This window comes from Plectrocnemia conspersa, unplaced genomic scaffold (genome assembly GCF_051122295.1).
Source record: "Plectrocnemia conspersa isolate PC_06_02 unplaced genomic scaffold, ASM5112229v1 ptg000013l, whole genome shotgun sequence".
Classification (NCBI taxonomy): Eukaryota; Metazoa; Arthropoda; class Insecta; order Trichoptera; family Polycentropodidae; genus Plectrocnemia; species Plectrocnemia conspersa.
In genome coordinates, this window is record NW_028277177.1 from 18,167,501 (window position 1) to 18,194,788 (window position 27,288).

At 34.4% G+C, this 27,288-nt stretch overlaps 1 protein-coding gene and 1 long non-coding RNA gene across 3 annotated transcripts in view; both read right to left on the reverse strand.

Annotated features, from left to right (window-relative positions):
* jing (AE binding protein 2 jing) overlaps positions 1-27,288 on the reverse strand; it is a 118,450-nt gene that overhangs the window by 28,241 nt on the left and 62,921 nt on the right. The window contains exon 1 of one of the 2 annotated variants that reach the window (XM_088201233.1): positions 7,261-7,522. The exons of the other annotated variant lie outside the window; for it this stretch is intronic. Coding sequence (XP_088057359.1) covers positions 7,261-7,361 — 101 coding nt within the window. The 5' untranslated portion in view covers positions 7,362-7,522. Of the gene's footprint in view, positions 1-7,260; positions 7,523-27,288 lie in introns of those variants that run through there. 2 annotated transcript variants of the gene reach the window in all.
* The window catches only part of LOC148227483 (uncharacterized), a 42,555-nt gene continuing 36,529 nt past the window's right edge, over positions 21,263-27,288 (reverse strand). Inside the window, exon 3 of the long non-coding RNA XR_015811890.1 lies at positions 21,263-22,521. This is a non-coding gene — a long non-coding RNA (uncharacterized LOC148227483). The remainder of the gene's footprint in view (positions 22,522-27,288) is intronic.

Below are 27,288 nucleotides of genomic sequence, written 5' to 3' on the forward strand. Positions count from 1 at the left end.
AGCGTTTTTAAAAAATTTGACCCGCAGCAAGAATGTCTGTGAAACAAAAGACAGCATTACCCCATCTCTCCCATATCCACATACCGTTCGTTGCCGGGGGTTTAATAACGCGTCGTCCCAGCGGAGACATACGAGACAAATTGCGAAACCGCGCGCAATTCGCATAGCGAACGAGTAACTTTTCAGCTTAGAGCAATTCAGAATTTTAGACATACCGGTCAACGATTATCACTGTGAATAACTTGTAATCCCATAGTGAGATCATGCTTGAAAATATGACTGACTACACGTGGATGCCACAATCAAACATGGAATGAGAATGAGTATTATTACAATTTATATAAAACACAATAGTCAGTTATTGATAAGATGAACATTTTGAGGTTTGCCTAAAAAAAATTCATTAGTGTCGCGGTTTGTATGAAACAACTAAAAGGTAAAATACGTTGGTTTTAACAACGAATATCGGTAAACATGCTGACGTTTGTCATGTGGGGAAAATGAGGCCATGAATCACTACACTAACCGCTGGAATGTATAATAACACTTATAGAAAGTCACAAAACAAAAATAAAGCGATTAGGAATTTATTTATATATATTTTACTGACACTATTATTTAAGAGAGCAGCTCTATTACTTATTATTTCAAGAGCTATGAAGCTAAAAAATATGTCTCCGAGACACGAACAAATATAATAGCATATGATTGATTTGCCGTCTCATAAAAGCTATAAATCAATCTTCACATCTATGCCGAGGCTGATCTTGCAGCGAGATCTTCATTGTTTTTAATTGAAAGTGAACGAAGAGAAGCTCTCGCGTCTTGTTATGTAATTTCTATTTGTAAAAAATGTCAATGTTCGCACCATTGATGCTAAAAATGACGATTGCGTAACGAAACTTCCGCAAGTTGCGCTCATTGGTTAATTTACAAGCGTCAAGTTCTCGATACCGTTGTTCGACCACGATGCAACGACACGCAATGGGAGAAAACGCATTTGCACACATAAATTGCATATGAGAATCGAGTTTCGTAATGCAAATCGACACGTCGATAGTGAGAATTGCGTTAACTTAGTCTTCGTTTTTCTTTGGCGTCACGCTTCGTACGAAACATCTCATCGTTCGCTGCATCCGAAGCGTGAAACCTGCTCATAATACACATACACACGCGAGCGAATCAATTGGACCGCAATTAAAAACTTAATTTGATAACATCTCGGTAATATATGTATGTATGCATAGCGCGTTCCCTTCCTGTCGAAAACAAACGCGTAAAGAACGCCATTATGTTTATGCATACACCGTACTATATAATACATTTTCCAATTCCACTCGACGTGCACAACGCGCGAAGGAATAACTCCATTTATTTACGTTATCCGTTCCGAATTTCGATTCGCCGAAGGGGTGCCGTACCTATACCTATCTATGGATAACAATAGAACGCACGCTGTGTACGCGGACTTTGCAACAAATCGGGTCATAATCTATTGCAACACGTATCTAGAAGTAAAAGGAGCGAACGTAAGGTCGATCTCGTTCGTTGCACAATGCGCAAATGTGCATTTTCTAACTGCAGCAGAATTGCAATCGCTCTCCGGCCAACCGTGACCCAGTTAGCGCGACCGATGTGGAACAAAGCTGAGATTTATCATATCAGAGCGCAAAAGCGACAGTGAAACGATGAAAAGTGACGCGGGCTTTTGTCAACGACATATGAATAATGATAACTGGGAATACAAGGTATCCTGGTGCTTTTCAAAATTATACAAAATGGTTAAGATTTTCAATATATTACTATTCGGATCGTTGGTTTTTTTTAACTTTGATTGCATTATACTCATTGATTGCAATTTTATAATTGATTATTAAACTCATTTAGAACTAGAAAAAAAAATGTATGTATGTGACACGTAGTTTACACATTATTTCGCTTCTTGAAAAGATTTAATACCTTATTTTTTATGTAAACCAAACTGTGATTATTTTATTAAAACAACATAAACAACACGTGAGATTTAAAATCAGCGTATAACTTTACATGTTATGAATTGTAATCTCAGAGGTTTTTCGGCAGATATGTCACATTCAACGGATTCGCCGTCGAGAAGTGTAATGGCCATATGCATAATTTCCGCATACAAAGCGAAGATTTGAAGAATGATGTTGAATTCTTCTACTGGGAGAATAACGACCATGAGATATTAGCAAGGTGTCAATGTAGTCGTAGCTAGGCTACGATTGTCGATGAGGTTTATCGACCTCGGGACGGACGAGATCTCGCACGGTTTGAGAAGCGCAGTCCCTTCGGACGAGCTAGTCGAGAGCTTAGAAAGCCAACCTCACGAATAGAGAGGAGAGAGCGTCGGTTAACGCGAGTGCGAACGGAGCGAGCGTTCGAAAAAAGAAGAGGCCGGGAACGAGTTTGGCCGCGCTCGAAGGATTTCCAGCCGAGGGGCGAAGGGGGTGCGGGAGGAGGATAAATAAAAAGCGCCCGGGGCGAAAGGGAGAGAAGAGACGAGGGTAGAGATGCGACAGATGGGCAAGACGGAAACGACGAGAGGGTCGGGAGACGCATTCTAGGATCCAAAACGGCGATTCCAGAGAGCTAAGCCAAGAGCATTTCATATTTTTCGAAGAAACCAACAGGTGATATTGTTTGTTGTAACTGTCGCGATGTAAATAGCAAACGGCGTTGCGCGAGATATAAAAAAAAACAGTCTATTATGGCCATTCACATCGGCCGGTTCAAGAGCATCGCACTTGTTTGTCCACAGTCGACGAACAATGAGAGTGATATCGTCACTCACGACGCCGATTATGACGAGTCGGTGACGCGAACTTGTGCGATAGTGTGACATCGTGGAAATTGGCGCGCCTTTATGACACAATCTACATATGTGTGCTGATTACGCTTTAATCGAGAGAGACAAAGTGCATTAAAATAATTAGATATCAATTTATGCAACTAGGTAGAGAATAATACGTTATTTTAGAACTCTATATAAAATGAGGGATGTTGAGATGTATTTGTGGGGGGGGGGGCAGAACAGCATAATACAAGTATGATAAAGATTTGCTAACTTATTTTTTGATTGAAATTGGTACTGATTATTTTCCAGTGAATCAATGAACTATTATTTTCATTTCGGGTTCTGTAAAAACGATGTACAGGCGGCCCTCGACTTTCGCACAATTCGCTATTTCGCACATTTAAAAAAAAACAATTTTTTTTTAAAAAACGTTCTGATAGCGGTGAATCTTTTGCTTCAATCGGACGTTCGTATGATATAAACAGGTCTACGATATGTTCAATTTTGCAAAATAAAAATATAATTAAAGAATACGTTCAAAATTGTGGAAAATAAAGATATATTTCCACAATCTTTAATGATATGTTTCCAAAAAATAACAGCAAAAAAAAAACATGGATGAAATGGAAAATCTTTGTCATCGTAGATCGATGACCAACATCAAAAAGATGTCCCTCTGAGTATTTCAATTATTCAAGCAAAAGCTCTTAGTTTGCACAAAGATTGGAAGGATAGATTAAAAAAATATTTTAACACGGTTTTTCAAGCAAGTAACGGTTGGTTTTACAATTTTAAAATGAGGTATTCTTTTCATAATATTAAATTTACTGGAGAATCGGCTGATGCGGATAAAGATGCTGCAAAAGAATTTATTTCCTAATTATCCAAAATAATTGAAGATGTAGAATATTCCTCTAGCCCATGGTTTCCCAAACTATGTTCCGCGGAACACTGGTGTTCCGCGGATCCAAAATATGTGTTCCGCGGAGCCTAAATAGATATTTCACAAAAATTTAGAGTAGATTAAAAAAATTGTTAGTCTTGCTAATACATAAAAATTGTTCATAAATCTGATAAAAAAGCTTGAAAATATGTGTTAAATATTCAACATTGATGTGTATAAAATCTGGAGGGAAAAGTTTCATAAGTCGGTGTTGTTTTTTTATCTTTAAAATTTGATCGTATTTAAACAATATTTTTTTTGTTAATTAATCACACGATATTAGTGCTTGTTATACGAATTTTATTTATGTGACTACATATGCTACTAGCAGTTACTGTATTTTGCATAGGCATGCACTGTTGACTAAAAAAATTTCCACAAATTTAAAAAATGTTATGAAGTAGCCGTGAAAATGATAAACTATGTAAAATCTAGACCACTTCAATCCAGATTATTTAAAATTTTGTGCGATGGAATGGGTAGTGAACATGAAGCACTTTTATTACATACTGAAGTGAGATGGCTATCCAGAGGAAAAGTACTATTAAGACTTTATGAACTTCGAAATGAATTATTAGTCTTCTTGAAAGCACAAAATAATTTGCAACATCATTTTATAAAATTTTTGACAAATCCTTCCTGGTTGATACATCTGCATATCTGGCGGATATTTTTACAGAGTGAAATTATGTTAACTTATAATTACAAAAAAAAAGTATTACAATTTTTAATATGAGAGATAAAATTGAATCTTTTGATAAAAAATTACAATTTCAGATTTTATCGGTTGAATCTAATAATTCTGATTGTTTTCCTGTCTTGGATATGAATTGAATTTTCAAGTAGATAAAAAAGTTTCACAAGTATTTTTAGAACACCTATATTACTTGAAAATAACTCTTTCGAAATATTTTCCGAATACTAGTAAGGACGATTCCTGGGTTCGGAATCCATTTTCCGTAACAGTAAAACCAGTGGGCTTAAGGGATTAGGAGAATTTAGTTAATGACTCTGATTTGAAACAAAAATATCAACCATTAAATAATTTCTGGGCGAGTCTGACTGAAGAGTTCCCCCAAGGTGTCAAAACAAGTTCTGGTTTGTTTACTTCCGTTTTTCACGACATATTTATGCGAAGTGAGATTTTTTAAGTATATTGCAACAAAAACAAAATACAGAAATAGACTCCACGCCACGGCAGATATGTAAATACAACTAACCAAAATTGTGCCTGATATAAAAAAATTGTTATTTAAAAACCCAATACATCAGTCAATAGGAGTTTTATTTATTTGTGTTTTTATGTTTATTAAATAAATTTAATAACATTTCTTTAATAACATGTTTTATTTTATTATGAATTACCCAGCCTAAAAAATAAGCTAAGTGTTCCGCTAAAATTTTCGGATTTGCCAAGTGTTCCGTCGCTGAAAAAGTTTGGGAAACCCTGCTCTAGCCAAATATTTAATGTAGATGAGACAGGTTTATTTTGGAAAACTCTTTAACAATGAAAAATATTAATGAAGCCTTCACGCACCTTGACAAATTTTTAAATATTATGGAAGATTGTGATCCCAATGGAGAACGCATATCTCAAGTGCGTGGGGCGATCAATAAAAGCATGTTATAAAATACTATATGAAGAAAAGAAAAAAAATAGTAGAAAACAGTTAACTCTTGATAACTTTTCAAAGGAAGCACCCGCAAACCCCAGTTAAACGTGTCTCTTAAACGCCTTTTATATTTACTTGATAAATAAATATTTTAAAATACACACAATTTCAATTTTTTTTACTTCCCTCGACTTTCATACATTCAACATTGGCACACATTTTCATGTACTAATTATGTGCGAATGTCGAGGGCCGCCTGTATAGTCCAAACAATTTTGCTACAAAATGTTTGCAATCCGGATAATCCGGAGTTGAATCAGTATTGGATTCTTTAAGCCAGCAAATTAAATGGTCAGAATTTAAACCAACTTTGGTTCAGAATAAAAATCCAATCTCGTTCAGAATTTTATTAACAGCCTGATCATAATTATATTATTCAGGGTCAGAATAAATATCAAATGGTTAGAATAAAAACATAAACATTTATAAATATAAATTGGCAATTAAACATGTTAAATTATTTAGGAGCAAACTACAAAAATTGTCTCTACAGATCATTCTAACTCTTCGATATTATGTGGATTAAAATTAACGCAGAAATATAATCGAAGATTTGTTTTAGAAAAATAGATTATATTGAGGGCAATTTAAATGAGCAATATATAAAATATTTGTTTGTGCATTACTACGAGCGAGCAAGCATTGGTCAGAAAAGTGAACACACCATGAATATCTCTGCAACGAATCCTTTCCGAAGAAAAGATTTTCCTTGAATAAATGCAGACAATTCATTTTATGGAACAAAATAAATGCACATATCTCTTAAAATAAATTACTATTAAATTTCACCCTATTTTATTGTTTTGAAGTTTCAATATTTTTGGATTACCATTGCTCACTTCGCAAATCTCACTATTACTTCACTTAAATTATTTATAACACCACACATTTTTTGCCTTTCTTGTAGTTGATAATTGTTAAAGTAACACAGCGATTCATGAAATATATATCTAGTTTACACACACATAGATTATTTACTCAAAATTTGATAATAATTTTAAAGAATGTGAAAAGTAGTACTTCTATTGAATTTATTTATATAAACTTCTATTGAATTTATTTATAATTATCTTTTTTTTATTTCAAAATATATTTACTGACGATGCATAGCAAAGACGGGATAATTTTGCCATCTTATCAATCATAAGAATATTAAGGACGAACTCAACATATGCTTTTCATACAAATATTTCGAGTTTAAATTTTGGTAAATTATCAATATTCATCGAGCACAGTTAACGCGCAGTTCAAGTTTATTTTTATTTTATAAGCCTTCGAAGTTATATTCTGAAATCCAATTTTTACTATGTTACTCTTCGAGGTTTGATGAAAAATTATAAAATAAAAAGTTGAAACCTTGTTGAATTCGCCCTTAATCTTTTATACACCTCAATTATATAAATCTCGGATCACAAATGCTTTTTGTTGTTTGTTAGCAATGGGTAATCATACTTAATTAAAATATGGTAGTGTATAAATCACAGATTCTAAGCTTTGAATTGTTATTTGCCACTCTCCGAAATTATGTTTGTTTTCTGATGATTTTTCGTAAATCTCAGCTTTAGAAGTCTTGGAGAGTTATCAAAAATTTGCATCGTTGCAAATTCGACCGAACGACCGTCTCGAAATACACGTCGCAGACGACGAAAGGATGCATAATAAGGACGTCGACCGATTGTCAAAAATACGCGCGTCGATTTGCATCGGGCCGCACGCGCGATAGGCGTGTCGGGACGAAACCTCGCGTCTCTATTGGTCCGCCGGGCGGTGGGAGGACACGCCCGTCGAGGGAACTATATTTATTCAGTAAGGGCTTGTCGATGAACCTCCACTGATGCACCAGGCCGATCCCCGAGCCGCTCTCCCGGCCGCCGACGACCACGTCGCAACGCATCTCGGGCAGTTGTTCGCAGGAGGCGCCGCACATTTATTTCTATAGAAACACTCAACACGCAACACTAGTCCGAGCGGATGATAAGCGAAAGCACATGGTCGCGTAAGAACACGGTTCGGAAAGCTCGCGGACGCGGAGACTGGGTACAACGACGACGGAAGGCGACCGCACAACAGCGCGGCCAGCCCCCGAGTGCACTCGCAGCATACTCCCACGCCGTCCGACACGCGGTGCGCGGCTAAAGCCCGACGCACACCGCGCACGCGCGCAACGTGACTGCAGCTTTTTATTCGTTTTTATCTTTTAGTTCGTCGACTCGAACTTGAACAGGGATGGCTTATACTATTTTTTACTGTAGTTTATCAACATAAAAAATACTTGAATGAGATAAATTTCTACCTGACTACCAATTTTTATGAAATTAGGTTAATATCATTTTTGTATCAACAAATTTTTGCGTTAATTTGTGTAGTGTTCATAGGCTTTTTCAAAAATGAAAGAATAGCACATTGTGAAAAGAACAACATACCTGCACAAAAATGGCTTAACACCGAAACAAATTCATGGTAAATTGGCAAAAAATTTAACCGGCTTCCGACGGTTGATCAGACGAAACGTGGTAGTTTGATTTGCTGCTACGATATGACTGATATTAAAAATATATACATATTTTAATTATCTTCAAGAAAAAATCTACTCTGTTTGTATAAATTATCAGCTTCTGATGTATTTATCGTACATACTAGATTCTAGATCTTTACAGATCCTTTTTAATCTCCTTCTCAATCATTTTGTATTCATATATGTTAGAGATAGGTAGATAAGACAAGTTTAGATATCTGGGGATTAGCTTTATTGTCAACACTGACTAAATTGTTCAGAGTTCTGAATTAATTTATTTTCAATTTCTCGTTTAAGCCAGCGATGAGCAACCAGAGCTCAGCGGATCGCATGTAGCCCATGAGCAGTTACTCCGTGGCCAACCCAGACTTTTTTTAAAGTTTATATATCAATAGTCATCCATAGCAAAATCTTTTAGTATTGTGTTTATTTTTGTTTATGTCGCATTATGTATATATTATAGTTTTATGTTTAAATGTGCCATATTTTTAAATTGTTTTTTAAAATTTAATAAGAAAATTAACAGCATTATTTTTTTTTTCAATATTACATGATTTTATTTAAAATAAAAATACAATTTGTTTTTTGTAAGAGTTGCGGCCCGCGTGGGTTTTCATGTTTTCGGTTACGGTCCGTCGCGAAAAAAGCTTTAGACAAATGGCGGCCCACGTATATATTATACATATATCTTAAAAAAATGTTGGAGTAGTAAACAATATACTGATAACAATACATTATATTATACACCAATAAATATTGTGTAAAAATGTGCTAGAAATTGAGTACTTCACAACCTGTGAATATTACTGTTTTAATTTTATCCTCTCTAAAAAAGTGAATCACAAACAATTTTTCAGATAAAGGCTCAGCCTATGAAATGCAAAAAAGCTAAAAGATTATATAGTTGAAAATCTCATTGTTTTTCAAGAACAAAAGGGTCATTACTGGTATTGTGCTTAAAGTACACCTAAATATTTTCAACAATGCGTTACAAGAAAAACATAAATATATTAATTTAAAACTGCATCTGTTTTGGCAACATTTATTTAATAAAATCGTCGATCATTTTCTGAACATAAAAATAATGATAATTAATGCGAGATGATAACCTTTCAGTCAAAGCTCTGATTGATAAATTTCCTCGTAGATTTGGACAAAATTAAAAAAAAAGTGTATCGATAGTTTTAGTAAATCCATTTTCAGTTAACATTTATAATATACTGCATGAACTCAAACGAAAGATGATATACATGCAGTGTAATCCTGATTTAAAAGCATTATATCGTCGTAAAAAATATGCAATTCGTACAAATTCGGAAATCTCCACGATTTTGCTCAAAAAATGCTTGTTCTTTTTTAATAAACTTAAACATGTGAACATACATTTTCTGTAATGAACCTCAATTAAAACCCTTAAGGTCAAACTTCACCGTTGAACATTTACAAGCACTATTAAGAATTTGAAGTTTAAAATTAGCAACTGATGTATTAATAAAGTAATAAAAGATATAAAACTATAATAGCATTCATCTCATTTTCTGAATTGTCGTTATATTTTATTTTTGTTTCAATCGGTATACATACATTTTTTTTAATATTAATAAAATACGTTAAGGAATTACTTTTTAGTTCAAATCAATTTTTTATTTAATTTGATTTTACATATGATTTACACATGCTTGAGAAATCACTGGTTTTTATTATATAATCAGACTAACATACACGACATTTCATTGTAGTAAATTGCCAGCTTTTGAGGAAAAATACATCTTTTAGTAATACGGGAATTCGAATAGGTAACTCACACGTCTATCGGCGCAACGTTAATTATCGGTATTTAAATCAACTTTAGAGCAATATTTATATTAAATGGTCAGTATTTATATTACTTAGTCGTTATACACCGGTCATATTAAAGCTATTAATAATACATGGTCATTATCAAGCTGTTTTAAGGGTAACTTTTTTGTCTCTAAACTGTCATTTGACTAGCGTGATACGTGTAAAAAAGTTGCGAAACGTCGATTTTTGTTTCAAACCCAAACCAAACCCAGAGAAAGTTCTAAAACTATATATTGTAATAATCTAATAAGATTAATTCATTATTTTAAATACTAATTATTTAATAACGATGACCAACTTTTTATAATCATGGCTATTGGGCAAATTGAGCAGATACTGAGCTTTCTATGTTTATACTGACCAAATATTAGGTTTATACTGACCAATAAAGCTATATATACTCAGAAAAAATCGATTGATCCTATTCATTATTTATACTGACCGTTCGCAACTAACATGATAATAATGCACTTTGCTCTTTTGAAATCTAAATGAAAGTTTTGAACTAATAAAATGTTTAATTTTCAAGGCAGCTGGTATTCCCAGAAAGTTTTATGTGGAAACAATTGAATTTGTCATAAAATTTACGACGAACGCTCAAAAGTTAACATATTCTGGAGTAGCACAAGGATAATATATTTGTCCGTTACTGTATCCTTGGACTTTGTATTATTATATTCTGCCAATTTGAAAATATTCAAATCTATTAGAACGATTACTTCGGTTAAAACGAACGACAAGTTGTAATATTTTCTAGAAAGCTAGATACAAAATTTCTCGGAGTAATACTTCTTAAAAGGGAAGTATGTACAAAACACATTAGCATTTTTACCAAGGTAAAATGAAAAGTACATCATTTTAGTCACATTAAGCTATGAATTAAGCTTAAGACAATGCCCAGATAATTCAGAACAATCGGCTTAATAAAACAATAAAAAAGAAGCTCTTCGTGTGAGTCGGGCTTAGCCGTCTGTTCCCCTCGCCCGTGGCGCTATTGACCTACGTGCAGCCGGCGGCGTTGCTCGTCGACGGTGGTTGGAGTGCGTGTGTGGCTCCTAGAGCGAGAGTGCACACACATCGGCGACAACGAAAAACAACACACGCGAATATGCCAAAACAAAGCAAAATTTCTCGAGACAAAAACGACTTGCACTTCATAATTTCATATGACTTGCGCTTTTAAAAGAGAGGGTTCGTTAACTCGTATATAATTTCAAACAAGTTTTTTTCCCACAAAGATACTAACTAAAACTTGATTTATTAAAGGAAAAAATATACAAACGATCTTTCTGAATTATCAATATTTAAGGCATCAAAAATTCTTGGGTTTGGCACTTCGAATTTTATATGGCACATTGGAACATGGATCGGTAACACAAGTATGTATGAAAGGAAGTTAACAAAGTAAGTTTCAATTATGTTTTCAATATTTTAAGTAAGTAGAGAAAACGATAATTAAAATATATATTTATTTAATAGTATTAAAATTCAATGATAATAAAAACACTAGCATAAATTGCACATCTAAAATATAATTGACATTAGACAAACCCCGATTCTTTTTGTCAATGATTCAAGTTTTTTTGTCGATTAGGTTTACGAATGCATAAATGGATTCTAAAATTAATTAAGTGAAACATAACTATTATATATTTACGTCGTATATAAATACACGTAAAACGGTCGAATATATCGTAAAAATAACCGAGTTTATTCATAGAGATGTTCAAAAATAGAATTATATAAATTTAGGCAAGCTAATTTTGAACTGACAAAGTGAATAAAAAAAATCAACCTCTTCAAAAATATTTATCCTATCATACGTAGACTGATAAAAAGTCGTCCTATATGAACAACTTTCTTAGTAAATGCAAAGGAGCAAGACATTAGCTGATGAGCAAACCTGTCAAACAAAGTCTACTAATAAGGTCGTTTATTTTGTAAATAAATAAAAAATATTTAAATTTAGAATTTTACTAAATATTTTACGTTTTACGTAATTTTATAATACGAATCTAATTATACATATATAAATCGATCTTCACTTTTGGACAATAGATTTTATTTTAGATGCGTTTGTGTATAAACGTATTCCACTGGTTAATCTGATATTACATTGCTGGAGATATGATTTGAAATATTTTGTTCTGAACATGACACCGCTACAGTATATTGGCCACTCACAAATCATGAGTCGAACAGCGTGTCTTCTCAAGTTCTTATCAACATTGCAAAATATTTCCGGTAAATGTAAATTGATTATAATAGTGAGGGTATGAGTATTAGTTATATTTCTCCGAACTAGTATTAGTTACATCACTCATTCAGGTATATGTCTATATTGTTTTGAGTGGTTAACTAACCAATTACCCGTCAGCTTCAGTGGTAAAAATATTTATAAAAGTTTGACCAAAGTAGTAAATACGAAATTAAAAATATAATTCTTTTAACCACATAATGTTTTAGAATTTAATAATGAATTTCAAAGCATATTGACCAAATTTTACTGTACAAATCATATCTTCAATAAAATACCCTACTTCAAAATTTGCCTTAATGCGAATTTTAAGGTTCCTCATATAACATATTATATATAATTGTATATACGAAATAAGATGATTTAGAAGGTGGCGCATATTTTTGCACGTTACTTCCTGCGTGTGCAATCAGTGGCGTAGCTATGGGGGAGGGGGCGGGCCGCTCCGGGCGGCACTTGCTTGGGGGCGGCATATTTGCGATGGGATCGTCTAGTGTGGTTCTTAACCCTGAATGCACTAAAACATATATAAATCCACGAATTAAACAATTTATTATTTTTAAAATGCTGATTTTATGACCCTGCAAAAAATGTATGGGGGGGCGGTAATTTTAAGGATCGCCCTGGGCGGCACATACTCTAGCCATGCCACTGTGTGCAATACATACACATAGAAGATAAAAAATATCATCACGCTTTTGAAAAGTTCATCTCATTACAAGTTAATGTAAATTACAATTAATTGTATATTGCTTTTGTATACTTACGCAATATAATCGCTCACCTCATCATAATATCTATTTAGCATTCAAAGCTTTTTATATTATAACATATCTAGAAGATATGAATATACATAGCGATATGACAGTATATGTATGTAGAACGATTTGCCACTCTCCGAACTGGGTTACGTTCAGAGCGTATATAAACGATTACGTTTGGACTTCCTGTCGGTTAAGTTGGTTGCACATGCGTAACACACTTGACTTTTGCGGGTGTGATCGAACTCTGCTAAGTCACCTTCAAACTGAAAGCTCCGAATCGCTGTGGCTAAACCGCGCTATGAGAATTATGTGCGAACGACCCCAAACATACCACACATCCATATGTATAACGCAAAGCTCAGATTTTAATTTCAACTTTCGAAACCTTCGACGAAGGTAAGTCAATTTAGAAAATCGTTCCTTATCAAACTCGTATTTGCAATGAAACCGAAGCGACGATACGCGCCAATGAATTATTGGCAATGTTATTACACTTATTCAAATCGCGCGTATTGGATCGTAAAAGTTTTACTATTCTATCGTACGCACGCGTACATATTATATATGCATATATGCGAGAGCAGATATTTTAGAGCTTATTTATGGCACCCCCCCCCCTGTGAGTGTGCCCGTGTGTTATGCGAAGTCGTTCTCTATTTAAAAAAAATCGGAAGGATCACGGCGTGTAAATGTTTATCTTGTATCTTACGCAAAGTTAAATATTTATCGGGAACTTTGAGATATTCTATAAAAGCTTCAACCTTTATAGCGTCGTCAATTTGGGTTGAACGCAACAGTTTTGCCCGAGGAATGTTGCTTTTTACAACTTCGATAAACAAAACTTCTTCACGACATAATTCAGCAGGCGTTGCATTATTTAAACAGAGTGCATCGTTAAACCTGTATTAAATATGCTGTTTCTATTGATATAACTTTGTCAAAAAAATACCAGGGTCTTCCAAATTATAATTAAAAGCATCAGAATTGCACACAACATATATTCCGTCCGGTACACTAAATCTCAATTAATTACTGTGTCATACACAATAAACACAAAAAACATCAGTTTCGTGTGTATAGTCGTGATTAAGTCTTTAACACACCACAGAGATTTTAATAAACTAATTTTAATAATATATATAAATAACTTTAATAAACTATCAGAAATACTTGCCTCAGTTCCTAGATTATATTCGCTAACATAAATTTTATTTTCACAATAATGAAAATAAATTATCATCGTCAGGCAAATTTTCTTGTAAAACTACTATTGATTTCATAATTTTCTCTATTAGCACAGTCGGCCATTATAAAAAACATTTATTTACAAAAACTATGTATGGAAATTTAAAAACAAAACTTTTTAAATTGAGAGTCATGGATCACAATTCACAAATTTGGGGTTTGACGTTCGCAAAACAATAGACTCTTCTCAACGAGCGGTCTGCACAGATAAATAAAAAAATTGTTTCAAAAATTCATCGATGAATTAACAGATTTTACGCCGAATTTTCGAAAATTAAAGATAAAATGATTAAGTATCACCAAATCATTTTACTGTAATATATTGATAAAAATATCCATGAGTAACTTACGAAATAAAGTACTGTAAATTGTATCATCAAGTCATTGAAAAAGGCTTTATAAAATATAAATTATATTGGCGTTTACCTCGTGCCTTTGGAGTTCTAAGGGTTAAGAAACAAGCACTGCTTGCATAAAACGTCATATAAAATAATTTGTTTTAAATATTTTATATTTAATAATAACAAGGAACGACTTCTACTACACGTCATAATAGGCGTTACGAGTTTTATTATCGATCGGTGCAACGAACCCGCCAATTGTTCACCGTCGACACGACCAGAGGACGGATCCTCGCGCCGGGCACGGCGAGGAGATAGTGTTCTTTTTACTTCTTTTTGATTGCCGCGAGAAAAATATCTAACGATTTCCTGGAAAAGATAAACTCGCTACTCCGGTTCCATCGCGCTCGTCGTTTTCTTTGTCGAAACATCCGCCGGATGGGCGGAGATTAAAGGGTTCTGAGATTTCGGCGTCAAAATAAACACGCAGTCGAAAGAAAAGTCATCTAATTATCTACCCTTGCACATAAAACGCGATAGATAAAATAGTAAGCCTCATCTACATAATTTACCTTTGTTAGATGGTTATGTATACTCTTTTATATTATTTAGTTAGAGAAAACCACGAAATAAATGAGGCATAAGAATTACATATGAAAGCAAATATATTTCCGGATTAATCACGACTAAAGGTCGGACCGGAGATGCTTCGATAGTGAGAACGCACGATATCGATGCATGGACTGTGTTCACACAGCAATATTTTTCCCGTTTACCGCATAGAAGATTTTATAGAATAGAACAGTGGCAGTGAATTTTGAATTGAGTTGGTAACAAAGAGGCCATGCGGTAAAAATCGCGTATTCGAGAAAAAATATTCCCGTATACTGATGGATCTTGGAAAAAAATTTTTTTTGTATAATGTCCAAAAAATGTTAAGTTTTTTTTTATAAAATATGTATGGAAATATTTATTTTGGTACATTATAAACCCAGCTTAACCGTGCGTTCCCACTACGACAGCGACGATACGATTTTACGAGTATGATATCGTACCGCCGCAGTCGTAATGAGAACGACCGGTTATACCTGGCGGCTAGAATTACAAATAATTAAACGAACAGTTTGTAATTCAAGCTACCAGGTGCAAGGTTCCGTGCACAGTTAGCAACAAAAAGCATTCTTAAAGTGACCCATAGTCATGAATTATAAATGATATGTACTAATGATTATTTTTATTTGAAGTCCGTCTGTGACTGGACCACGCCGCTCACGATTGTTTGGTCCTCAATAGTTTAGCTATCGCCGATGTGATAATCGAAACGAAGACATGATGAATGAGTCGCATGAAAACCAGAATTCTAAAGTTGAAAAGATTGAAGACGCCTCTCCGCATTGTGTCATCGCAGATTTTTTTTAATCGTCTCGATCGTCGCGCATCACCGCTTTTGTCAATACCATACAATCGATCCGTATGTTTTGAATAATAAACGCGAGCGCGTGCACGCAGCACGTGGTTGTCCGGTTGAATGGGTCGGTCGGGTTCGCAACCAACGAGCTATGCACCATCGTCGCGGGTTGAACGGGTTGAACGAACGGCACAAGGACGAGAACATACACACAAGTGCACTCTTCCGCACTGACTTCCTAAACAGGATCGACTAGCTCGGTCACGTACTCTCCAGCAGGAACGAGAACTAGAGACCAGCCGACGCATCATTCGTGATTGGATTCGCAAAACGGGGGTGGCGCACACAATGCATGAAATGCACAATCGCACGCCTGCGGCTAAAAACGAAAATTTCCCATCAGCCTGGCTTCTGCGAGAAGAGAGGTCTTTCACCCATTGTGAAGAGGTCAAAGTAGACAGGTGACGGAAGCAACGCGGGATTACACAAACGCTGTAAATCAAGGCGATCGCGGACAGAAGGCGAAAACCATAGATCACGGCGATTACTTACGCTTTTCCCACGCTCTTTTCCTCCCACGTCTCGTCTCGCTTGCGCTTGTTGTTGGACATGGCGCGATAAGAGATCATAACGTAGTAGTAAGAAAGGCGGGCGACCTCATCTCGACACAGATAAATTGCCAAAACCGGCAATTAGTAGTTGATATAATTAATGTACTGATAGATAACGATCGTTCGAGGATCGCACGCGGGGGCAGACTGAGCTCTCCTGGGCGAACAGAACAAACGAAAAAAAAGCTCTCATGCAACGAAAGCTCTCCTGGAATTATCGTCGTCTCTCGCATGGTCTGATTATTTATAGCAGCGCGTGCCATCGAGCACATGTGCTAGCATAAGACATCATCATCATCATATGGCGTAATATAAATAATGCGTACATTACATTATTGATCGTTGTATCATATTGTACATATGTGCAAAAATTGCAAAGATTTTTCACAATAACCTCATAAGAACCGAAACGGCATAATACTAAGTTTGCATGATGATATAAATTTTATTATATAAGCTCTAGTGTGAAATATAAATTTTAGTTTAGTTCAAAAAAATCAATTATATCGATAACAAATGGGTTCAATGTATATTTATTGTATGTATGTATGTTTAAAACTACGGTAATTTTTTTTTTTTAAAAAAAACACAAATGGCAAAATCGTAAAAAAAAATTTTTTAATTTTTTACATTATTTTAATAATTATATTGTAAAAAATCTATTTTTTTTACCTGTCTACTTTTTTCAAATTTAGTAATCTCAGAATTACATTTATAGTCGCTATTTTAAAACAAGCTTGTGGACCAGATTGGATAACGAACTAAGACAAAAATTTTACATGATCTATTTAAAAAAAGATTTTTAAATATATCATAGATTTCTATTAATCGTGGTCGGAAGTATTTAAATGACAAAAAAATGTTTACGATTTTCTCAACTACTCTAATCGTTTTTAACTTTGCCTTGGCAATGTAAGAGCTACATCAATAATTAAATGATAAAAAAATACTTTTCCGAAATACGAAAAATGTTAACAGCTATTATTGACAATTTTCTCTACGATTAGGGTACAAATACGGGAGACGGAATTCTTTCGTAACTCGACGCCTTGTAATCAATCGAAGTAAATCTATCCGTTCCGGTCCTTCGATAATTCGCGTCCTTTATAACAAATTATCATCCTATAGAAATTTGTTCTCTTAAACCATAGATTCTCAATCTTAATTGACTCATCGCCAACTTGTCAACGACAAAATTTTTCGTCGCTCACCTTCGGAATTGTAAACGTAGCAATGCCCAAATATTTTTTAAATTTTACCATAATGTAGCTTGTGCAATTTTAAAATTTCAAATAGCAAGTTTGAAAATAAAAAAGAAGTTTTATTTTATTAAAATTATTTAATAAAATAAAACCAAAAAATGCACACTTTTACACAAGATTTTCACCAACATTATAAATAATTATTTTCTATTTATATTAAACATTTGCTACTAACTCACATGTACATGGAAAAAACGATTACAGCGGCAACTTTCAGAAGATCTCAAAACACATTATATTTTATGCATAAATTATTTACATTATTATAAATATAAAATGCCTAAAACCTTTTCGCACAATATTATTATTTGAACAATAAACTTTTTGCCCACTTCTCCTTCGCCCTCCATGGTTCCTCCATCGCCCACCAAATTTCCCAGAGCCAGCATTGCCCATCAAGATTCTTCCATCGCCAATCGGTGGGCGATTCTTAAACGATCAGGCAGTTCTTTGTACATAAATAATATAGAGATAACTACAATAATATACTGTATTATTATAATCACACATATATTACATATATTTTGTTGTATATCAAAATTTCTCGAAAATTCTCGAGAAAATCGAGAAGTGAGATTTCTCATTTCTCGAGAAATTAAAAACATCGAAAAACTAAAATGCCACAATAATATTGTAAACAGATATTTATATTAGGTTTGTTGTTCAATACAACTTTTTAAATAAAGAAGGTAAAACCATAAAAGGCATTTGGTTGGTTATTTAAAAAATCTCATAATCCCTTAGACTGCGGCAGCGCGATATATTGAAATGCTTTTACTTCAACTTTTCATACTGCCGCTCGATATCTTCTCTGATACAATGCTTTTTTTAATATATAAAAAGCTGGTGGGTTATTTTATTTGAAAACTACTTGGTTGTTAAAATGAATTGCCATTATAAATTGCCGAGCATCGATTTAAGGGGCCAGTAGGTACAATATTTTTTTATTTAAAAAAAAATATAGGATGTGGTATTTTTTAAATACATATTAACATTAGTTAATTTATTTGAATTTTCAGGAGTTTAAAATATCTATTTTTAAGTAATTTTTCTCCTCCCAGCCTCCCGGGCGACTGTCCAGGCGGTCGCCACTGGCTCAATGACCCATTTTGCATTACAAAACATATTTTTTTCTCGAATCACAGCTTGAAGACCTTGACTATGCAATTGTAACTGTATATGATTCATTCTGTTAATTCAAGGCGACTCTACTGATTGTTTTGACGATGCAATCCATGCAATAATCCTCTACTGTCAATCTTGCCTAAGAAGGTTTTTATGTTTTTTTTTGGAATTCAAAGCCTACCTATCAACATATTATTTTAATGTGCTGACTTTCTAAAAAATATGTTCATGTGAGCTAAAAAAAGGTCATTCTAAATTATTCGATTCATAAGTCCGAAATTGGAAATTCGGGTTGAATCCTATCAGGGCCCAGCAGTACTGAATGATGGTATATTTTTGGAAACGTGGTACATTGAATAGATTTTCCGGAATAGATGATGCAGACTTAATTGTCGACTATCATGAGCGACATCGCCGATGCAAAACGGGCTCGCGTGTGCAAAGTCGACAATAAAACTCATCGCGACGGAGTTAACGAACCCTGGGAGACAATACTCGCGGGAGACACTGGTGGAGGGAGGGGAGACACGGTGACACTATTATTCCCATCGAAATCAACGAGGGACACGCGACGCCTGGGGTCGTGTGCCATTCGCGATACAATCGAAGAATTTAACGTCAATATAATGACAAATATTGAGTAAATAAACAGCTGTGACGATTGCTCTTTCGCGATATCGACAGAAGTTTTACACATAATCATCAATGTATGAAATCTGAATCAGTAAATCCACTGTTGCAACCCCCACCGCGTTTATTATTTATGATTGTATACAAAGCAGGTGCTGAATAGAAACAGGTCAATATCGGTAAAACAAAATATGCTAATATGTCAAGGACACAAAGCGTGAATAGGTGTGGGCATATTTACATAGTGTAAAGCACCTGGCCTTTCTTCTTGCTCGAGATAACAAAGTAATATTGAAATAACCGCAAGAATTTACATAGATATTCACCTGCTAACGTTACAAACGATTGATTTTCAGACATTACACTAAACAGTACTAGTGTGCCCAATTCTCACTGAAAAGCGTTTGTATATATTTAGTAAACTGAACCAGTGATCTTCAAGATATTATTCTATTAAGAATACTTTTGTAAAACGTTTTAAGAAACTTTAGGTCGTAATAAATAGGTGTCTAGAAATAAAATAAAAGTCTAGATTCCTATGATTACATATTTATAAGAATGATTATGATAATTTTAAGCAAGCATATTTTGGATATTTTCCCTTTGGCTGCTCGGGTTGCAGAGGCACTGAATTAACTAAATTGCAAAAATACAGAAATTTTCGATACCGGTATTATCGAAAGGAAAAGCAGTCAATACCGGTATTGACATTGTTATTATTATTTTAAATAATTAGTAATAATAAAAAAATAACCGCTCGCATGTTTCACTATATTTATTGATTGGAAAAACAAGCATTCGAATACCCCGACAATTATTGTTTCGATATATATTATATTTTATAATTATATCATTATCCCTTTTCATGTTTACAATATTTACATCCAGCACTGTTATTATGTTTTGTAGAAAATTTGTGAACTGTAGATTTTTTATTACATTACAATTAAATTACAACCATACCAAATTGTCATTTCAGCTATTTCCAGGGGGGGGGGGGAGTTGACCAGTTAGTAGTCATTATTTTATTAATACTTCCGTTTCATTAAGATTCATAGTATTTCATTAAATGATGCATTTTTTGGGAAAATTCAAGCGGGTCCCTGTTTAGAATCCACGTCAAAACCAATAAAATCATGCCGTCACAGTAAAAACGCTCGGTTATCTAGCGGTTTTTTTTAACGATAAATGAGAATCGAATAAAGCATATCTAAACCGAATTTTGATCTAAAGGAGAGTTTTAAAACGAATTACAGTTTTAGAAAATTCATCAGGTCATGTCCAAAATACGAACTAAACCAACTCATTTTTCAGGGAAATAAAAGGAGTAAAAGAAGTACAGACAATTTAAAAAATATAATAGCTATACTTATCGATATTACTATGAACTTCTCATTTAAGAGTATTGGTCAAGGTGTATTCAAATCGAATTTTCAATAAGAGGACGCAAAAACAATTATCACTTCTCAGAAGTCAAAAATTCACGTCAAAAGCAATAAAATTGTTCCCTCGCCGTTGCAGCGGAATCCACTAGTGAAAATGTATTCAAACTTCACTAGTAAAAATGTAACTTAACTGAAAAATACACATTTACTGTAAAATTTATTCATCGCATGTAAATAAAAAGTAATAAGTATGTTAATGTATATATTACTTACTACATATGGAAAAATTGAAATCATATAATTTTACTAGCACCTGCCAGATAAACTATTTTCACTGGTAAAAATATATATCTAGCGGTAAAATAATATTCCTATATATAGTTTCACTAAAGACATATTTTTAAAAACATGTTCAAGATGGATTCGAGACTTTTTTAAATTTTCTTTGAGGAATAACTCGAGAATTCATGGTTTAGAATGGGATATCATTTCAACATTTTCTAGGTGGGATGTGCAAATGTTGGAAAATGTTTTTAATATTTAGTTGTGATATGACGCATTTTTCTGGCAAAATTCAGGGAAAATGCCACCCCCCTCCCCCTTTCCCAAAAATGACGTCCCTGTCTTTTGAACGATGTTAAGTTGATTTATCTGATATGTTTTTTTTATTCAAAGTCAAACTGAATGCTATATTATTGCTAAGTGTATGCTGTGATATATTATTGCTTGCAAATTTTGCAAAAAAAAATTTTGAAGATATTAAATTAAATAAAGATGTAATATATATTGTCATAATACCGGTAGTATCGAAGGTCGATTTTTGCCCCAATACCGGTATTGAAAACCCTAGTTGAACCTACATATATTTCATTACAAAGTTCTTAATGAAACTGATCTGAAATAGTTGGTGCGAACATAGCATAACAATTGAATACTGGATAAGTTTAATGTACATAAATCTACCGTCAAATACTACCATATAGCAGTGTTTGATCATTGTTTGAAACAAACAAACTTGAATAATAAGCGCCAGCAGATTTTAGTCGGCCCACCCCGCTCCGGCGTCAAAAGCTCTTAATTTGTGTTGATCCAATTAAACGTTCACTTCCGGTCACTTAAACGCTTTCGGTCTTAATTACTACCTCGTCGGCCATATTTCAAATGCACCCCGACGTCTGTCTACACACGACGAAGCGCACCTACCACTTATCGTCCCTTTCGATCTGACGCGCCCTATGAACCGAATCGCGTAATTTGTAAAACACGCCGAGTTTCCTAACACGAGCACAACTAGTCGGTGAATTTAAGGAAAAGGGTTGTTCTGAATTTAATTTTAATTCGCGCTTATGCAAAACATAAAAAAGCAATCGAAGGTACTAAAACGAGGTCATAAAAGCATTGTTATTGTTGTTACGGCTTTCGCAAATGACCGTTCAGTCGTAAACGACAACAACTGCCAATCAACGCAACGTGTGCATACGTATGTACTCGTAACATAAATTGAACTGACGATCAGGGTTTGTCAATCTTTCGAGGTTCGAAGAGCAATCGTAAAAGTCCTTCAGACTGTCAAACACTACCGAGCTGTCAAATAAGTCCTGAACTTTATGCACTTACAGAAGCCGCCAGTCTGGACTCGTAAAACCTCTCCAAATTGTACATTGTTCTCAAAGACGCAATTTCATCTCAGTTGGAGCTTTACCTGAAACAAATCGAAAGCGAATGGTTAATCAAGACGAAAAATAACATACATAAGAACGGGTAAAATATGCGTGTGCGTACACATAATGCGATATGTACCGAATGAATGAGGGCGACGAACGCGTGTAATAAATGCCAAACGAGGGGGAGAAATTTGCAAAAAAAATACACAACACACACATAGTGCAGGAAACCTAATAATAAAAATAATAATGAGTGGTAGTACTGGGCTAATGAAAATGAATGTCAGCTAGTGATTCACCCGCCAGGGTTGTATGGGGCTGATCCTCGGGCGAGTCGGAGGGGGTTGGGCGCAGTTTAGATCGGCGGATCTGGTGCAAGTCTCGGGGGGATTATGGTTAGGGGGAACGTTTTGTTATTGGATAATTTGGGGCGGGCACCCCCGCGCGTCCGCGAGAACGGAGCTCATATAGAGGTCAGATCGGATTTATAGATAGCCCTGAAAAAGAGGTTCGCTATGAGAAATGTTTGCGTCGATTTTCCGTATTTTATAATTTCTTAAACTAAAACTAAATCCAACGACTACATAAGTAAATTATTTTTAATGCTGTTGTGATTCTTTGGAGATAAGCCAAAAAAATCTACTAATTACTGTAGCAAAATTAAATGAATTAGGATTAAAAATTTTGCCTCATCCCCCATATTCCCTTGACCATCATCACCTTTTCAAACATTTAGAAGTATTTTAATGATACTATAAAAGCCTTCGACGACTTCACAACCTTTAAAAATTTAGATTTTTATAAACAAAGGATTCATTCATTGTTAAATCGTTGGCAAAAGACTATTTCTATAAGTTGAGTATATTTTGATTAATAGTTATAGTTGAAAAAATATAGATTTGGGATGTAATAAGACTACAACGAATTTACAAATATTGCTTTTATTATATACCAGTATATTCCTTAAATTAATATTATGAAACTACACCATAAACATTTTTTTTTGTTGTCCAAGGTAGAATTTAATGCTTTCGAAGCGCCCACTATATAGCAAGCAACGAATTGTTGACCCAATGAAAAGCGAGGTGATTCCAAATTTACCCCAGCAACTAAATTGTCCCCGAAATTGATTAATAGTCATTGCGAAAGCAAGTCTTACCAAAAATTGCAATATTTTAAAGTTAAAAGGCATGTTGATGCACAACATAGTCCCATTACATTATTTACGTGGATCCAAGTTACGAAATAGCATAATTACAACTCGGTTGAGAATTGTGCTCGCTATTTATTATCCTGTCAACGGATTTGTATTAAATACCAATTGTTATCATAACAACGTATTCAAAGCTGTATTACGTACATCAGAAATGACAAAACATTCACCGATTCCTCGTCAAATCCGTTTCGAATTCTTAACTGAAACGGTGTGGAAGTAATTAACGAACATATATACACCATATGACTTTCTGTAAAGTTTAGATTAGGTGACTTAATGTTTTTAAAAAAAAACGATTTAACTATAAGAAATAATCTGCGGGTTCATTGTCAAATCGATTATCAAATCAAACCCAGTCGAGTGTTCATATATTGCGTGCAAACAATAAAAGCACAGTTAACATACCTCGGTATAATACAAACAACTCGAATTTTTGATTGACATGTTATATGTATGAATCGGTGAAGCCGCGTTAAGGGTCGATGGTAAACGGCAACAAATCTACTTTATGCCCTTATAAGACGTTTTTATTGAAGTCATTGCGATGGGCTAGGGCGGTTAGTTCGAAAATTGCAAAACTTTTGCCCGTCATTCTTACACCACGTTAAATCTTGCCTCGAAATACGCAAACAAGACAGCTTTAGAGGTCGCAAAAAAGGGAACGCGTCGAATAAAATACGATTTTAGACCATTCCGCCCGGGGCGGACGGCATACCGCAGGTATCGGATCATCGTCGGCCAAGAGCTCCAAATTAAAAAAAATAAATAAAAACAATCATCTAATAAAGGAAGGTCAAAACTTCTTGTGTTAAGGGTTTCCGACGAATTCGGACGGCTTTGCGCGCTCAACTTTTTCAACCGAGTTCTCCGAGTTCTCCGAGTAGGCATTTTTCATAAAAACGGTTGGCGTCCAATGCGGATGGTATTGGCGAGCAGAAAAAATATTCTCAAACCGTGGGCGGAACATAACCGGCCAGTCTTCGAATGCAAATTCCAAATTCCAGTTCTTCTACTCTTCGGAATTAAATATTTCGTTGCACACGCGGTAATATGAAATTGTTTAAATCAAATGGCTAGCGCGAATGCCTTTGACGCGATTACGATCAAATTACCAATAAACTAGTATGTGTAGAATTAAAAAAAACATACGATGTCCATTAGAATCCTCGATTGACGGATTCGATTTGAAAAGCAAATGCGTGAAATATAATGGTAATTCAAGGCTCTGTGCTGACCTTAGGACTGTTTGTCGCATTATTGGCAACAAGCTCAATTATTATACATATGTTCCTATGTATGTATAACTCATAACTCTTTACTATTTTACTTAAGAGCAGAGATCTTCAACCTGTGCTCCATGGAAGTTTTTGGTTCCGCGAAAAAAAATTATACTTTAATATTAGGAAATGTGTCTTGCAAGGTAAAATAGTTTAAATTAGTCAGCGAGCCGTTTATTAGAATAATAAGTATGTATAACATAAACCATAAATATTTTCGATGCACAGCTTGTAGTGCCATTACATTTTTTTGAGTTGAGAAGATATTATGACTTTATACAAAATAGTTGTGTCGAGAAAACACTGGAAATCCTGATTTTCTACTTCAAAAAAATCTGAAATTCGCAGCGCTGAAATTGAAGAAATAATAAATAAAGCAGGCCAGTGGTTTAATACATTTTTTACAAGGGTCTTCTATGTTGGCAGTGAAAAATATTTTAGAGGTTTCTCCCAAAAATATATTTGAATAATGGGGAAGATTTATTAGAACGCATTGCTTAATAATATATGTATACGATAACACGATTTCATTAATATGACGTTGACAATCGAAAAAGTATTAAACAAACATAAGTCATATGAATATTTCTCCGGTCAAAAATAATAAATGTGGTCGTCGAAATAAATTTAAAATTTTGCAACTAACCGGAGAGCGGACTCAAAATCTAGATTTTTGCTCATAATTAAGCTAACATCAACGGAAAGCAAGCGAGCAGGAATTCATTATGAAAATTAGAAATAGACTGTCTGTTTCGTCTCTGAAAACTTATTTTTCCAGCAAAAATATGTATTTTTATTATAAAGATGATACAATTTCAGTATCCGAACTTTTTAAAAAAAAACCCACTAATATCAATTAAATGGCCGCCACTGGACCTTTTACAGCAGCCGATCTATTCGATGTAATTTTCGCTAACTTTTTTGTACATTTTGGGCGGTAAATAACGTGATCTTAACGACCAGTTAACGTCACCAAAACGTGAAATAATGCAAACAGGGAAGTATAATGAAGAAGCCGAACATGCTCGAAATTTTGGTAATTTGCATACAAAATCTCCATCCCTGCTTAAACGTCACTCCCAAGTCATCGACGGATTTCTGCAACTTTCCGAACACTAAGCTATAAGGGAATTTTGCTAGGAATGGAATATGTATACACATACACATAGTTCATCAGTAAATTACTGTCAAAACCTTAGACCAGCGTTAAGCACAGAGACCAATCCGAATCCCAGCTGTCCAAATTACTACATTGATACTGTAGCGGCAGTGATCGAGAACCAACTATCATAAATTTTCTATCGAAAGTAAAATATGTACATTCCAGCTAATATTTCATGTGAAACGTGGAAAAGTCTATTCAGTCGTTTGTAGAATTACAATGACAGAATGTCATCGCTTTCGTCAAATCCTTTTATTGTTTTTAAATGAACAAATATTTTTCAGGTTTTTTGTTTTAAGCTGTTTCCATTGCAATCTTCAGTCCATTTATTTAAAGAATTTTCCATTCTAGCTACTATTTTACTTGCGCTTGAAAAATATGAATGTTTTAATAAATATAAAAATGTTTTTATTTACATTTTTCTAATGAATAAAGAATATATTTTCCTTGACATCATAATATCTAGTAGTGAAATTACATATTACATAAATCAATTTGAAAATACATTACTCAAATAACATATACCAATGGTTATACTGTATTTAATGCGCACGCAGCGATGCTTCGCGCGATTGGCTACGCGGGTTCGTGTACATACACAGCTTTAGCACGCACACTAAGCCAGTGTCCACTGTGACGTTCCCTGCTTTAGACCTAGACTTTTTATTGAAGCAAAATCAAGAGAAAATTTCTATGAAGCATTTATTAATTAAGTAATGCGACCCACTAATTAAAACTAAAAAATGTAGCCCGTGAAGCTTAAAAGGTCGCCGACCCATGTCCGCGCTTTTAGCATAGCATAAGCGATTTTCAATGTTGGGTTTTTATAATAATATCATCATCTTGAAGAATCTCAAAGGCATACAGGAGTTTTTTCATCTATTTGTGCGTTCTATTGTATGGTAGTAAATTGCGTCACTTTGTGGAAAATGGAACTCTTCGTCACAAAATGATAGCGCAAATAAATGACTAAGTCCACTGCACTAGAGAATCAATTATTTGGTTTGGAGGGAACGAGACACCTAAAAATGAATCTTTCGACGCTTCCTTGGATATATCAGAGAGAATAAATCAATTGGTTTTAAAGCCGCTATACAACCACACACACCTGCGGTCAGCGTTTGGTATCGAAGCACACGTAATTTCGCTG